The 14914-nt window shown below is 38.6% G+C and overlaps 1 protein-coding gene across 1 annotated transcript; it reads right to left on the bottom strand.

Moving 5' to 3' along the window:
* Nucleotides 1–4262: 4262 nt before the first annotated feature.
* fam83ga (family with sequence similarity 83 member Ga) lies at nt 4263–14205 on the bottom strand. Its single transcript, XM_053492855.1, has 5 exons — nt 13747–14205; nt 11898–12065; nt 8798–8922; nt 6245–8369; nt 4263–5993 (listed from the first exon to the last, which is right to left on the bottom strand). Exons 1-5 carry the CDS (start codon nt 14203–14205, stop codon nt 5859–5861), a joined length of 3012 nt encoding a protein of 1003 aa, XP_053348830.1. The 3' UTR covers nt 4263–5858.
* Nucleotides 14206–14914: the final 709 nt, after the last annotated feature.

Here is a 14914-nt window from a genome sequence, read left to right as displayed (position 1 = left end):
GTTACATGTCTTCTGTGTTACTTTGTATATCTTAAAATCGGCAAAGCATGACAGTTTTAAGGACCCATATTTTACCATTTCTTTAAAAAGTTAGCAAAGGTCTTGGAGCTCCCCCGAAGTGTGTCTGTTTAAGATTGATTCAGACTATTCAAGGTCACAATAAATAAGAGAAATTGTCATAAAAATGACTGATGGCATTATTGTCTTGGCTTTACACATATATCTATTTACACATCTATTGGCATGCTAATTAGGCCCAACCTCCCTTCTGTGGCACTGAGATCAAGTCATCTGAGACCTGAGTGGGGAAAAAAAAAAGACTCAAGTTTTTTACAGGATCTGCTAAGAACAATCTTCACTTCTTTCAAGTTCCGATATCTTGTTTGTTTTGACGCCTTGTCATGTGACTGTTGCTTTTTCATGCTCATTAATATTCATTAGGGTCTACAAAGACATTCTGAAACATCTACTATAAATTCTGAGAACCATATGGTCTGTGTCTATCTTCAATGCTCTAGCTGAAAAAGCCTTAGATAATGCATTTTTTATATATATTTCAAGCTCTCTTTGTTTTACTTCTCTAAACGCACATTTTAGTGTCTATGTAAATGAGCTCCTTCTGAGCCACGCCCCTCGAGAGAACAGTGGAACTGGGAAACAAGCTGGGGAGAGGGGCTCTTCTTAAATGAGGTCACATTAGAGGGATATAATTGGCTTGTTCAATATAGATCATAGATATTGTCAATCAGTATTGGAAATAAAACCAGGATAAACTTGGTCCTCACGTTTCCCCATCTGATTATCCAAAAGTTCCTAAAAAAGTTCATTTGGCATAACAGTTAACAATGCAGTTCATTCACAGTATGTACAGTATATAAATGCCACCAGGAATAAAAAAAAAAATTAACCCACAGTGTTTTATTATTATTAGTGGCTTACAGAATACTGGATCTATTTTTATCCTTCAGCAGCTCTGTTGTTCTGATGCTGGTAGGTGTGTGACCCCTGGGACCTGTGTGTACCAGTCTGTTTCAGGAAAAGGGTGTGAGTCCTTCATTATTCTGTATTCAGCAACCCCCCTCAATAGCACAGATGTGATGGCTGAAGCTGATACGATTGTAGGACTGGTGCCATATCCACATATTGTACCATTCTGTGTTTTTTTTTTTTTCCTTCGGGTTTCATCAGTATGCAGAAAAACACCCCTTCACTGATGAAGCTCTACACAAAGTAAAGAGAACACTTTGTCCTGGTATAACTTGGACGGCCTCTTATATACAAGCACGAGGGGCGTTTAGGTAAAACTGGGACAAAGTGTTTCCGCAGTTAAAGCTAAAGATGGAGATTTAGACATTATTTGTTTTTCTGTTTATATATATATATATATATATATATATATATATATATATAAACATACATATATATAAATCACATAAATGCATTTGACACCCTGCACGTTCTATTCTGAATCACAACATAAAGAAAAATGTGCTAAATGTATTATTAGTTTAATATAAATGTAGTAATATAAAAGTAAAGAAAAAACAATATTAGTCTGTTAAAACTCACCTTTATAAAGTGATGAATTTACCGTTTAAACAAAAATGCTTGAAGTTTAATCTTTCTTGTGTATCTCTGAACTAATATATAACCTGCCTTCTGAGAACTGCTTCACATCTGTGACATCTGTACTACACGCCACAATTCCTCTGCATTTCTTGCTTTTGTTTTATCAGTTCACAGAATATTGCACCGTTTCTCTTTAGGCCAGTCAATGTGTTTTTTGGTGAACTGTAACCTCTTCAGCACACGTCTTTTTTCCAACAATGGGACTTTGTGGGGACTTCTTGCTGGTAGCTTGACTTCTAATAGTAACAGTACTAACAGGTAACTTTAGATGTTCTTTGAGTCAATTCTGTTATTCCTCGATCCATTCGAATGGTAGTTTTCCGTTTTCTTCCACGTCTTTCTGCTTTTGGTCTTCATTTTAAAGCTTAAAAATGATTTGATATCATTTTAGCAGAGCAGGCTATCATTTTCTGCACTTCTTTGTATGTTTTCCATCTCTAATCAACTTTTGAATCAAAGTATGCTGTTGTTCTGAACAATGTCTGGACGACCCATGCACAGAGAAAAATGCACAGGACATCCTTTTCTGCATTTATCCTTAAATAAGGGGAACTTGCTTTTTTTATCATCAAACTAATAATCCATTTAGCACATTTTTCTTCATGTTGTGATATAGAATAGAACGTGCATTTATGTGATTTAAATTAAAAGTTATTATATGGGTATGGAGCTTTACTCACTTTTTCAACACTGCTATTAGTATTTTGAACACCACTGTATATAAACATAGGGCTCAGGATTTTGCAATAGAGAATAATGTATATATTTTTTGCAGCACAAATAAGGCTGAATATGATGAACTTAGTTTTAGTTCATTTTAACTGACTATACACACATGACCGAGCAAAAAAAAAAAATTTAAATTGTTCACAAAGAAATAGCACAGATACACACAATCACATGGTTTTTTTTTGTTTTCAATTGTTTCTATGATCAAATAATAATAATAATAATAATAATAATAATAATAATAATAATAATAATAACATGCTCATTTTGAGAGTTCTAAATGTTTGCAATGTCATTCCACTATTCCGGTAGTGGTAGAATTTGCCCTTTAATAAAAAATAATGATAACTTTTGGTCTACCTGACATATCCGAAAACCCAAGTACGCATTTTGAAGTATTTAATGCTTTGTGCTACTCGCAGGACAGCATGGCCTGTTCTTGTACCCAGTTTTATGAGGAAGTACCAAATCTGTCTGGTATTTATTCCTCTTCCTTATCCAAAGAGAGGAGAAAAGGGAAGAACATGTCTCACTAGAAATATATGAAAATAGACTTATCAGCAAGTTTCAACATTTCAGCTTGTAACCTCAATAACACATGACACACATCAGTGTCTTAATATTTGTTACAAAGCATCATGTTTTTTATTATTGTCTTTATTATTATGATTACTCTGCAAGACTTAAACATGTTCTGCCCTTTACAGCTTTCATTAGTTCATTATCATGGTATCATTATTCCTAACACGGACTCATTATGCAGCCAAAAGGATTGAAATCAATTAACAGTATATATTCTGCTTTATACTTAAACACACCTGAACTTTCTGTTTTTCTTTATAGTTCTTGATCTTAACTCTTGGGGTCACAGTTGATGTCAGAGCAACAGTTTGCATCCTGCTGTGTGAGCATAAAGCTTTTGCAGAGTGTACTGGGAGCAAATAATTCTTAAAATAGATCCAAAAATGTGAATACTTCCAGCATTTTCCACTGCTAAAAGAAATGTGTGGTCAGCGCAAGGATGTCTTTTGAAATATGTCACCACCCCGAGCCTCGAACACACAACAGTGTACTAACGTGCATTTATTAGGCAGTTTTTCAGGACATGATGCAGGGTACACCCATTGCTCAGAAAAAGTGTTACTTTTCAGTAACAGGGAATGACTAGGCATGCAACTTCCTCTGCATCTGTTTTTTCATGGTAGAATATTAAAATCATCAGTCATTTCATAGGTTGTAAATAACAACTGTCAGTGTGTGAGACCATTATCAACAAATACTGTTAATGCTTTTTTCTGTAGTAGTATATAATTTACACTACATCATTGCAAACCTAAGGACTATTTCAACATTTACAGCGGTGGTTGAAAGTATTAAGACAGCATATGTTGTGTACAGTATTATAGTTCTCCATGTGATATAGTTCAACAGGTGATGTCACTAATGAGTACCGCAGATGTCTTTTTGACTTGGCCGGATCCAGCAGGTTTTGAAAGAATAAAGGACTTCATGCTAAATATTGTTTGTTGTAGGGCATTGGTGTTCATTGCATAAATTAACTAATAATGACTGGAGGTGCTGTGGAAACCTGTTTTTTTTTTTTTTGCATCATACAGTAGCTGCAGGGAAAGACTGCAGGATCAGTTTATGGACCTAAACATGAAGCACTGAACTTACTTAAAATTAAATGTTCACCGATCAGCCATAACATTACCACCAGCACCACCGGGTGAAGTAAATAATATTATCAATCATACACCAGTAAACTAGTAACAGGATAATGGGCACCCAAGGATCACCCGTGCTGGCGGGGAACAAAAGCTAATGTCAATAATGACAAATAATATTGGTTGGCGACTTTTTTTCTTGTGACTAGACGAGACAATGGCGAGACGCTACGGATATCAATGCACAGTGACAGTGAGGAAATTATCATGCAATATTTTTGATGAGACCAAAATGTGGTTAAAAAAAATAAAAACTAATTAAACATCTGTCTTCATTTTTGTCAACATATTAATTTTTATTGACGGGACGTTACGATTTTTGGGTCCATTTTCTTCATATTGAACCGGAGAGAAAAAAAGCAGATGTGTCATAATATCGAAGGGGAAACAGTGGGGGAACACAATCACTGGGAAAAATACCACAAACCTGAAGAGACTCATCAAGGCATCCCATAAGAATCACCCAGTTTTACAGACTCTTTGTGGTAATGATATTACCACATGTTAACTATATTATGTTGTAATGTATTGTATTTTATTTCATTTCATTTAATTATTAAATGGTGCTTAGCACTGTCGCCTTGCACCTCCAGGGTCTGGGTTCAGTTCTCGGCCAGGTTCGGTTCCCATCTCTGTGTGCATGGAGTTTGCATGTTCTCCCCATGTTTGGTGGGTTTCCTCCGGGTACTCCGGTTTCCTCCCACAGCCCAAAGATATGCAGGTTAGGCTAACTGGCGTTTCCAAATTGCCCGTAGTTGGTATGAGTGTGTGAGTGAGTGTGTGTGTGTGTGCCCCGCAACAGATTGGCACCCTGTCCAGGGTGTACCCCGCCTTGTGCCCTAAGTCTCCTGGGATAGGCTCCAAGTCCCCGCGACCCTGAATACAGGATAAAGTGGTATAGAAGATAAGTGAGAGTGAGTGAGTTAAACCGGTAAAACACATTAAGCTAACAGGTTAGCAAATGATTGTGACCCATAGGAGCTACAGAATCCCTATAACAGTCCAAGTGTGTAAATTCATATTAATTCATACATTGTTTTGTAGTTAAAAATATGGATGTACAGCAGTTGTTGTGATGGTTAGAAATAAATATAATTAGCTGAAAACATCAGATTTTTGTTAATACATTTTAAATGTTATGATTTTTTGAATGGTTTTGGCTAGACTATATTGACTGTAGGGTTAATTAATAATAATCGTATTGCTAAAAAGTTTTTCATTATCTAAAAGTAGACTAAAATACTTAAAGGTTCTTTTGACTAAATAAAAACAGAATAAGATACAATAAAAATAAAAACTAACGGGGACATTTATCCCAGGACTAAGACTAAAACTAAAATAGCTGACAGAATGAACACTAATACCTACTGTACATACTGTACATTCAACTTTTAAATTCTACATATAATAGAGAACATAAAAAGTACCTACAATGTTTTCACTTATCTCTTTGTGTTTTTATCTCTAATGTTTTATCTTTCTCTTTAATGCTCTTTGTCTGATTCATTTGTGATGAAAAGCCAGCAGTTCTCTCTTTTAAGATGCTTAAAGGTTTTGGAAATGATGCTCCTCTAAATGAAGACCTGACGCGTGTGGTTGATGCAGAATGCTGCCGGAAGCTTGTATGCTGGTGTAACTGGTCGGCCCTCGGTCTGTCCTGTAGCGCCTGAGGCTGTTCATCAGAAGAGTAGCGCCGCTCCGTCTGTGAGGGTCTGAGCCGGGTTTGGTTTGACCTGACGAGAGCAGTATGTCTCCTCGCAAGCTTGGCAGGAGTCACTCGAAGATCATCAACGGCCATGTTTTGGCCCGGCTGTCCTCCAGGTGGATCATCTCGAACTCCAAGAGATTGGTGACTGATGCTTCGGTTGGACCGACCGTGACTTGTGTTGAAGGTTGAGGTAGGACCGGCTGTAGTTGCAAATAGTAGCATAATCATGTAAGTTTTTACAGAAGTTATTTCGCAAAATAAGGTGCAAAATGGATTTATTTGTTTGTTATTCTATTCAATCTTTACATCCTTTCCTTTTTAGGGCACACTCGTGTAAGATTTCACAGCATATTATACCGTATATATACTTTTCAAGACAAAAACCCCCGTGTTTAAATAAATGTCAGTTGTTTTAGCGGTTAGCTACACAGCTTTAGAGGTGAACCCTTACCTTCATGGCATTTCTCCCAAACTTGTTTTTTACCCCAGGCTTGTTCTTATTCTCTGGCTGCACACGCCTATATTCCAGCGTCTTCCGTTTCGAGGGATCTGTATCAGCACTGAGCTGCCCGACCCTGCAGCCTGTTGATGTCTTTGGTTTTAGCTGCTCTCCTTTATCCGCGATTTCATCTGCCGCACTTTCATTTAGTTCTAATGTGGAATTATCACTGTCTTTATCCTGCTCGACCTTTGACCCTCGTGCAACCATCAGTTTCGTACAAAAAGCCAATCTGCTGTCTTCCTTATGACTATTTTTAGTACTTGGGCCTGTCTGAACACCACCGTTTAGAGAAGCTCGTTTTACCCACAGTTTTGATTGTGTGTCATCTTTAACCTCTCGCTCAGATTTGAGGTTAGGTTTGTAAAACCTTGTGAAAGTTTCTGGGTTTAATCCTAGCCGCAGCACTTTGCCACCTGGGTCTGAAAACACGATGCACTGTTTCTCTGCAACTTTCCGTACTGGCCCGTAAGGCCATCTGTTTATTCTTAGCTGCGATTCAGCACTGTTGTTTGTTTCTACATGTTGCATGTTAAACCTGTGATCTACCACCGAAATCCAAATCGATTCACGCTCCTGTACATCAATCTTAACCTGATGTATTAGCTGGCTCTCTGGTCCATGTTGTAAGGTAGAATCAGTTTCCTGTGTTTGCTCTTTACTGCCTATAGAAACCGACTCAGATGAACCATTTCTTCCGTTCGCTGACGTCAACTTTAAATCGGGGGTCTTATCAGCTGTCACATCAGTGGCCTGTTGATCATCGCACTCTTCTGGTGGTGCAGAACGGAGCCTAGACTCTTCTGTGTCTTTTCTTACCTCACAGCTTGACGCAGTCTCGCATAAGCCAGAGATTAACAAGGACAAGGGTTTCGCGCCGGTCTTCGGCTCGTCTGCGTACCCAGAGACGGCCGACATTCCGTTATCCATAACCATAAGCTCAGAATCACCATTCCCGCCCTCATTGCACTCAAAATACTCCTCTGAAGAAAAAGAGGAACTGGAGTCAGAAAGGATTCTCTGTTCATTTTGTATTGCACAGTCTGTACAATCAGTCTCGTTCGTACCTGATTCTCTGAGTTCTTGTGTGTTCCAATGATTGTCTCGGTTATCTTTATTACTGATAGTTTTTGCAATGTTTTCTACAGTGTTAGATCCAGGACTGGGAAATGGTGCGTTATGATGATCCCCAGATATCTGAGACTCTTTACTTGGTTCAGCAAAAGCGCTGGCTAAAATATTATTAACATCCGTGTCTTCTCTTTGCTCGGATAAGAGGTCGGATTGCTTTCCCATACCGTGATCCACAGATGAGTCTTTGTTATCCTTCTCGTTACTGTGAGCTGCTTTAGGATTTGAAATCGGAGGCAGACGTACACCCTGTTCTTCTGGACTGCTTGATTGAGGTTCCTTCTGAGAAAGCTGGTTGTTACTTTCCTCCGGACTAATTTGGTGCTGCATAAGAGGCTTCTCATAGTATGAAGCAGCTGGCGAGGTGGATCTTGGACAAACCGTCTCGGACAGAGATTCACATGGCATGTGGGGCGGGTCTTTAAATCGTATGGCTCGCGAGACCTCAAAGAGTTCTGAACGCGTGAGGTGAGGTTGTAGAGGTTTATTACCGTCCCTTATATTAATAAAACCGATGACATCACTGGGCGGCTCTGGCTCGGGCCAAACAGGCAGGTAGTCGATCATGTTGGCTTTTCCTAAGTGGACCAGTCCAGGGTGAACGTGTGGACTGTCTGGCATGTCCTTCGTTCGTTTTGTGCCATTGCTTTTGGATGTGCATGTCTCAGGATCTGCATGATTCCTCCTGGTAGCAGCATTTCCAGACACCAGGGCGTATTTGGGGTTGATGAGTTTGAGGGCCATGGTGGCTGAGAGCTGCACAACAGGAGCCGCTTTGGTAGGGATGGGTTCCAGCTTTTGTTCTTTATCCAAATGAATCGTGTTCAAGTTAACAGCGTCAGACATCATATACAGGTCTTGGAACAACTGATCGAATACATCCACAGCCTGGCCTGTGAGCACGGTAATGATGCTCCGGTCTAATCTCGACGCAGTCCATGTGAAACTGAAAATGCAACAACATCTGGATTAAATTCGATTATTATTTCAATTGAACTAATTTGAAAATCTTGCTAAATTATTCAACCCTCTTAAGTCATAAGAAAAATGCTATTTTTGAAAAAATTCAACCATTTCAGGACAATACAAGGTAGAACCACAACAGCTTCATTAAGGAAGGAGTCACTGATTTCCAAATCTGTTTTAACACAAACACTGTTTTTGTTAAAAGGATTTATGAGTTTGCAACAAAAGTACAGATATGTGGATTTATTAGCTATTATTCAAACATATCTGCTTAAATTAATTCCAAGGGGTTAAATACTTTTGCAAGGTACTGTAAAACAAAAAACAGTAAATAATTTTTGCTTTACTAATAAATAAATAAATAAATAAATACAGTATACAGTAATAGTAATTTGTACCCTATCTGACCTGTAGGATCCTGAAACAGCTTTGTCTCCGTCAACAACCATGAACTTTTGACTTTGGCTTCCACATACTTTCTTGGACGAGTGAGTGAAAAAGCCAGTTCCTCTGATACTCCGCACTCTCAGGTTCTAAACAAACAAAAAACAGCACAAAAATAACATTAAGGGCTGCGATTAGGTGCACAGTGAAAGTAACTCTCTCATGTGAAAGTGTTTTCTGTAGATGATGATTGAATTTTTCTGGCAGTCACGTCATTTTGAATAAAGCACAAGGACACCCTGGAGACAAATGTTGTTTAAATATGTGGACTTGAACTTAGTCTTTTTGTGTCTACAGTACTGTAACTGTGAGAATTATTCTCTTTGTGCTTTGTCCTTAGTGTCTTAAATTAAAAAATAAATAATAAAGAATGTTAGATAAATAAAGAGTTTCTACATAAAGCCACTCATCAGCTGGGTGAGTAAAAAAGTCGCATAAGATTTATTTTAACACCATTAATCACTCACTCATCCTTTGTCTAAACCACTTTATCCTTAGGGCATAAGGCGGGGTACATCCTGGACAAGGTGCCAATCCATCGCAGGGCACACACGCATACACACTCATTTACACACTACGGGCAATTCGGGATCGCCGATTAGCCTCTGCATGTCTTTGGACTGTGGGAGGAAACCGGAGTACCCGAAGGAAATCCACCAAGCACGGGGAGAACATGCAAACACAGACCCCGAGAGGGGAATTGAACCTGGACCCTTTAGGTGTAAGGCAACAGTGCTAACCTACACCATTGTGCAATCTTTTAACACCATTATTGTTTTTTTTTTTACTGCGTTGGTGTAAGGAGTCAAATTTTTTCATGTATGTGTCAACATTTTCCACTTCTAAGAATATGGAAAAATTACGTTTCTTACATAAGCGCTATGTTCTGAAGCAACTGCAGTACACGAAGGGATTTCGACATCAGGTTTTAGCCTTGACTGGTAAATGCATTCATATGTTCTTACTTCTAACCTGCCAAAAGAATACAGTTTTTTTATTGTTATTGGATAACAAACCATTTAAAAAAACACGAATTTGACATTTCAGCTTGCAAAACTTAAAAAGTGTTAAAATTTAAGCTGACTGCTCAACAAAGCTATGAAAATATTAACAACTGAAAGCAGCTTATTAAAACTATCCATTATGATGAAATAGGTTTTTACCTGAAATATTTCACAATTTTTAAAATACAAACAACAAACGATACAGGTTTCAGTTCACTTCATTCAGGTACAGTATACTTTATGTAAATACAATACAGTTGTTTTGATCAGTATTAATTATCACTAATGTTATCAGACGTTAGACACACAGCTTTACACTGCACTAAGGACTTCTTAGAATGACTTCCAGGAAAATGTCCGTCCCATCGGGGAAGAAGGAAACCCTCCATAGATGTGATAACCTGGTGATTCAGTACATTCAGGTGGTCAGCTGACTTCATTTTATTGCCCCATAACGTTACTGAGTCTAGACCTGAGTAACTGATCAACCCCAGATCATAACACTGTCTCCAGAGGCTTATACAGTGGACACTATGCATGATGGGAGCATCGCTTCATTTCCTTCCCTTCTTACCCTGACACGCCCATCACTCTGAAATAGGCTCGATCTGGACTCATCAGGTCACATGACCAATCTTTATGCTCTCTACCAAACCGAAACCTTTTTTTTTTTATTAGTGGTATTAACAAGTGGTTATGTGGTCATCTTATGGTCACACAACTGTTTAGTCCCAGTGCTGTGAGGTCGCGTCACACTGTGAATGTGGAAGTGCTCTTTCTTTCACTATTAAACAAAGCTGCTGTTCCTGTGGTCGATGTTTTGCAACGCATCTTACATAAATGTATGTTGATGTATGATTTATTTTTCAAACACATTTCTTCCGCAAAGTTGATGGCTTATTATCATTTTGATGAAGGCCAATAATTTGACTTATCCAAAAAGCCTGGGTAGAATATTTACTGTAGAATGTGGATATTGAACAATAAAGGTCACTCATGTTCATTCTATTGTCATCCTGGATTAAAAATAAAACACAAACACAGCTCAGGAAAGGATTATGTGTATATGGTTGAGACATTTTTTCTACCACAATCCCAAATAGAATTTTATTATACTGGGATTATAATGCACAATACAGTACATACACACATTTCTTCAATCCTATTCTCTGTGCGTCAGATCTGTTTTTCTGAAATGCCCAGGTGGCTTCTGGACTGTCTCAGATCTGATCCCGGACCTGACTGTATATCTGTTCAGTTCTTACACAGATATTAAAAATAAAAATAAACAGGCAGGCCAAAACATGGTATCGGTGCTAAAAAGTGTCTCATCTGGGTGAAAAAGTGAATTTTCAGACAGAATCAAATAAAACTTTTTTTATAATGCTTAATGCTTTTTATCTCCTGATCCATGCTTTGTTTCTTGTAAATATGCATACACATTTATATTTTTATCAGATAAAAAGAAACATATTTGCTAAATACAATTCTATGCTCTATTATGTCTGTAGTGTCCGTAACCTTTTTGAATTCAAATCTTTCAATGATCTTAATTCGCATTCAGACAATTGTCCAAACTTGGAAAATTAAGATTTTATGTGAAAAGACATAAACATCAAAAAGTGTATTATTTCAAAAAGTTAAATTGTTAAGATATTGCAACATGAATTTGACATGGTTACAGACACTACAGATTGTTTGGGGAAATAATCCTTAATTTAGCATGAAATGTTTTATTTAAACAACAATTTTTACAGGTCATATACTTATAGAAGCATTCAGCAATTTTAGTTTTAATTTATTTTAATTTTAAATGATTATTGTTTAAAGTGACACTGTATATCGATGGAAAATTGCCATTTCTATGGCATATATAAAATCATTTCTCCAAAACACCTAAAGTTAGCAACCTGAAATTTTTCGGGAAGCAAGATCGGTCTCTTCCATGTTGCATAAACTTCAGAAGTAGCTTCTTTGGCACACACATTTTTATATTATACACATAACTTAAGTAAATAAATAAAACCAGCACCAATACTGTGTTTTGGCCGAGAACATACCTTAAGGTGTCCTGTGTGCATTGCAGCACTCTCACACATTTTCAGGAAGTAGGGGACCCCGGTAACCTCCAGTATGATGTACACAGCCACATTACGCTTAAAGCTCGCATGCAAGAGGTCTTTAAAGATGTCCACATCCGTAAATAAATCCATGACCACAGCGATGACCTGTTGAATGTGTTATATTAGTTACAAAATTCACAATATTGGAAGTAACATTTCAATCAGGCAAGGTTATTTTACAAAATGTCTTTTAATTGGAAAAAAAAGATTAACAGCATAATGTTTTTCAAAACATAGTTTGTTAGTAATAGTGTTTAATTTTTATATTGATAAATATTGGACTCTGTATCTCCTGTAACCTTTAACTAAGTTCAGGGTAACTCACAACACATGGTTGTCTATGACTGCTGGACTTTGACTGGCATGTCATCATTACTTCATAAACGTTGTAATGGTAAATTATTTACATGAACGTATGTTTCCTTATAGATGGCGTTTGATTTCATTTTAATTTTCATTCTGACGTGAGGATAAGCTTCATATTAGTTTTGGTTAAAATACTCAGCAATATCACTTCCTTAATTTAAATAGGAAAAAAAAAATCTCTGTATTACTTCTACATGTACAATACTAACAGGTGCATCAGTGAAGGAGGAATAATGGGACTGACTACCTACTGTAGGGCTCCTGTATGAAGAGGCACTAATCAGCGTACACCCTAGACAGGGTGCCAGCATATGGCAGGATGCACAATCACACACACACTCGCTCACTCACACACTAATGGGCAGTTTGGAAATGCCCAGTTAGCCTGACACACTCTGCTTGTGTTTGGACTGTTGGAGCAAACCAGAGTTGTACATATTCTCTATATAATGTTGATTTCTTGCAAATATAAAAAATAAATATGATACTTTGTTTCATTTTATCTAACCGCTGCCAAAGTTTCATTAAATAGACACATTATATAGACAGGAAGGCAGACATACTCACTCATCTCATAATCTATACTGCTTTCTTCTATATACAGGGTCTCCGGGGGCCTGGAGCCTATCCCAGGACTTACAGTGGGACACGACGCAGGTTACACATTACCATTCAGGCATTTGGCAGACACTCTTATCCAATATGACTTACAAAGTGCTTTGGTACACCCTGGACAGGGTGCCAATCCATCGCCGGGCACACATACGTACACACGCTCATTCACACACTACAGGCAATTTGGAAAAAAAAAACTGGTTAAAAAAGGTTAGTCTAATCTGCGTGTCTTTGGACTGTGAAAGAAACCAGGAGGAAACCCAAAACAGACCTGAAGCCACAGGAAACCATAATGTCACTGTGTCGTCCAAGTAAGAGGTGGTAAGACTATTAAAATGGACATCTAAAATAGAGCTTATTCGAGTCAGAGGGCATTTCTGTTTGAGAAGGTGACCATGGTGAGAATTATAATAACACTTCTATAAGTAAGTGAGTACTACAGAGAAGTACTTCCAAAAAAAGAAGACCACACAAACACACACTCACACACACTCACACACAGGTCCTGAGGTGGGACTCAAACCCTGACCCTGGAGGTACATGCAAATTAGGCTAATTGGTGTTTCCAAATTTCACAGTGTGTGTGTGTGTGTGTGTGTGTGTGTGAGGGATTGGCATCCGTCCAGTGTACGTCTTCTGGAATAAGCTCCTGCCATATAGTGATAGAGTGAGTTACTGCTAAATCACACTTGAGATTAACAATTATTATTATTATTATTGAGGTCATAAACGTATAATAATTTCTTTGCCTTTATAAATGATGATGATGATGATGATGTTAGGGTTAACAGCTCACACCGCTCACCTTGTGTGCCTGTGCGATGCTCCTCCTGATGACCTCCTTAACATGCGGGTCGCCGGGCAGGGGCGGCTGCGCGTGCACGGCGACCCGAGTCGCGCCGCGGTAGGTCGCGCGCTGAGGCCAGCCGAGCTCCAGCCGCGGGGGCGCGCGTTCGGAGCGCGCGGGCCAGTACTGCAGGGACACGCGCGTGCCCGCTCCGTCCCCGTCGCCGCGGTCCGAGTCCTCGGGTGACACCGGGCAGTACGGCTCCACGGAGGCGCACAGCCGCGCGAGCTCCAGGTCCGACAGGAAACCGCGAACCCGGTTGGTCTTGATGAAGTCCTGAAAACAGCTCGGCCCTTCATCCAGCAGCGTCTCCAGGGCCAGCCTCTGCTCCTCACTGTACACGAACTCCGGCCTGGACTCGGTGACGCGCAGATTCACCTGCTGCTCGTTCAGACACTGAATCTGAGACAGAGCCATCACTACATTCTCCAAAAATAAATAAATAAATAAATTGGGGGTTTTAAAAAGTTACCAAATGTGTTCAGGTCAATATCCTAACATATATCAGCTCACACTTAGGGTGTGTTAATAACCTGCAGAACTTTCCCCTCTGTTATATACTGTATACACACAGTGTTGCCAGATCAACCAACCATATGTGTTTATTCTCCCTTTGGTTTTATAACTTCCAGACAGTAACACACACAGAGACATGTTGTATATGTGATTGCACACTTTATATCTTACATACAGTCAGTATACACAGGGTGAGAACTGACCAGATGTTACTAGTGCAATGTTAAGAACAAAAAACTACAACTTATATAAGAAGCATATAAATAAAACATACCAAAAAAAAAAAAGCATGACTGTGGGGATTGTAATTATTCATGCTGGTTGAGGAAGCCTGGGGTTTATTCAGCATTCCAGTTACCCAGAGCTGTTCAGTGAGGTTGTTGTTAAAGATGTGCTACTGCTGACCGTAAGACATCATGATTCATTTGGTTTACAGCAATGTAATGCAGAACAGGTTTGAGTCTGTTTGTTTCTTTGAAAGGATGTAAAAGTGTAATGCTACAGATTATAGATAGCTTTATGATAAAAATATGATTTATGGAAATTTCATATATTTCATATAAATACAGGTGCTTCTAGATAAATCATCGAAAAGTTGATTTATTTCAGT

The sequence above is a fragment of the Clarias gariepinus genome, chromosome 3, assembly GCF_024256425.1.
Source record: "Clarias gariepinus isolate MV-2021 ecotype Netherlands chromosome 3, CGAR_prim_01v2, whole genome shotgun sequence".
NCBI classification, from domain to species: Eukaryota; Metazoa; Chordata; class Actinopteri; order Siluriformes; family Clariidae; genus Clarias; species Clarias gariepinus.
This window is presented reverse-complemented; position numbering and strand designations above follow the sequence as displayed.

Coding starts and splice junctions, on each gene's coding strand:
- fam83ga (XM_053492855.1), bottom strand. CDS start 14,205: ATGGCTCTGTCTCAGATTCAGTGTCTGAACGAGCAGCAGGTGAATCTG. Junction 12,066..13,746: donor GCATCGCACAGGCACACAAG/GTGAGCGGTGTG, acceptor CACATTCAACAG/GTCATCGCTGTGGTCATGGA. Junction 5,994..6,244: donor TTGGGAGAAATGCCATGAAG/GTAAGGGTTCAC, acceptor TTGCAACTACAG/CCGGTCCTACCTCAACCTTC.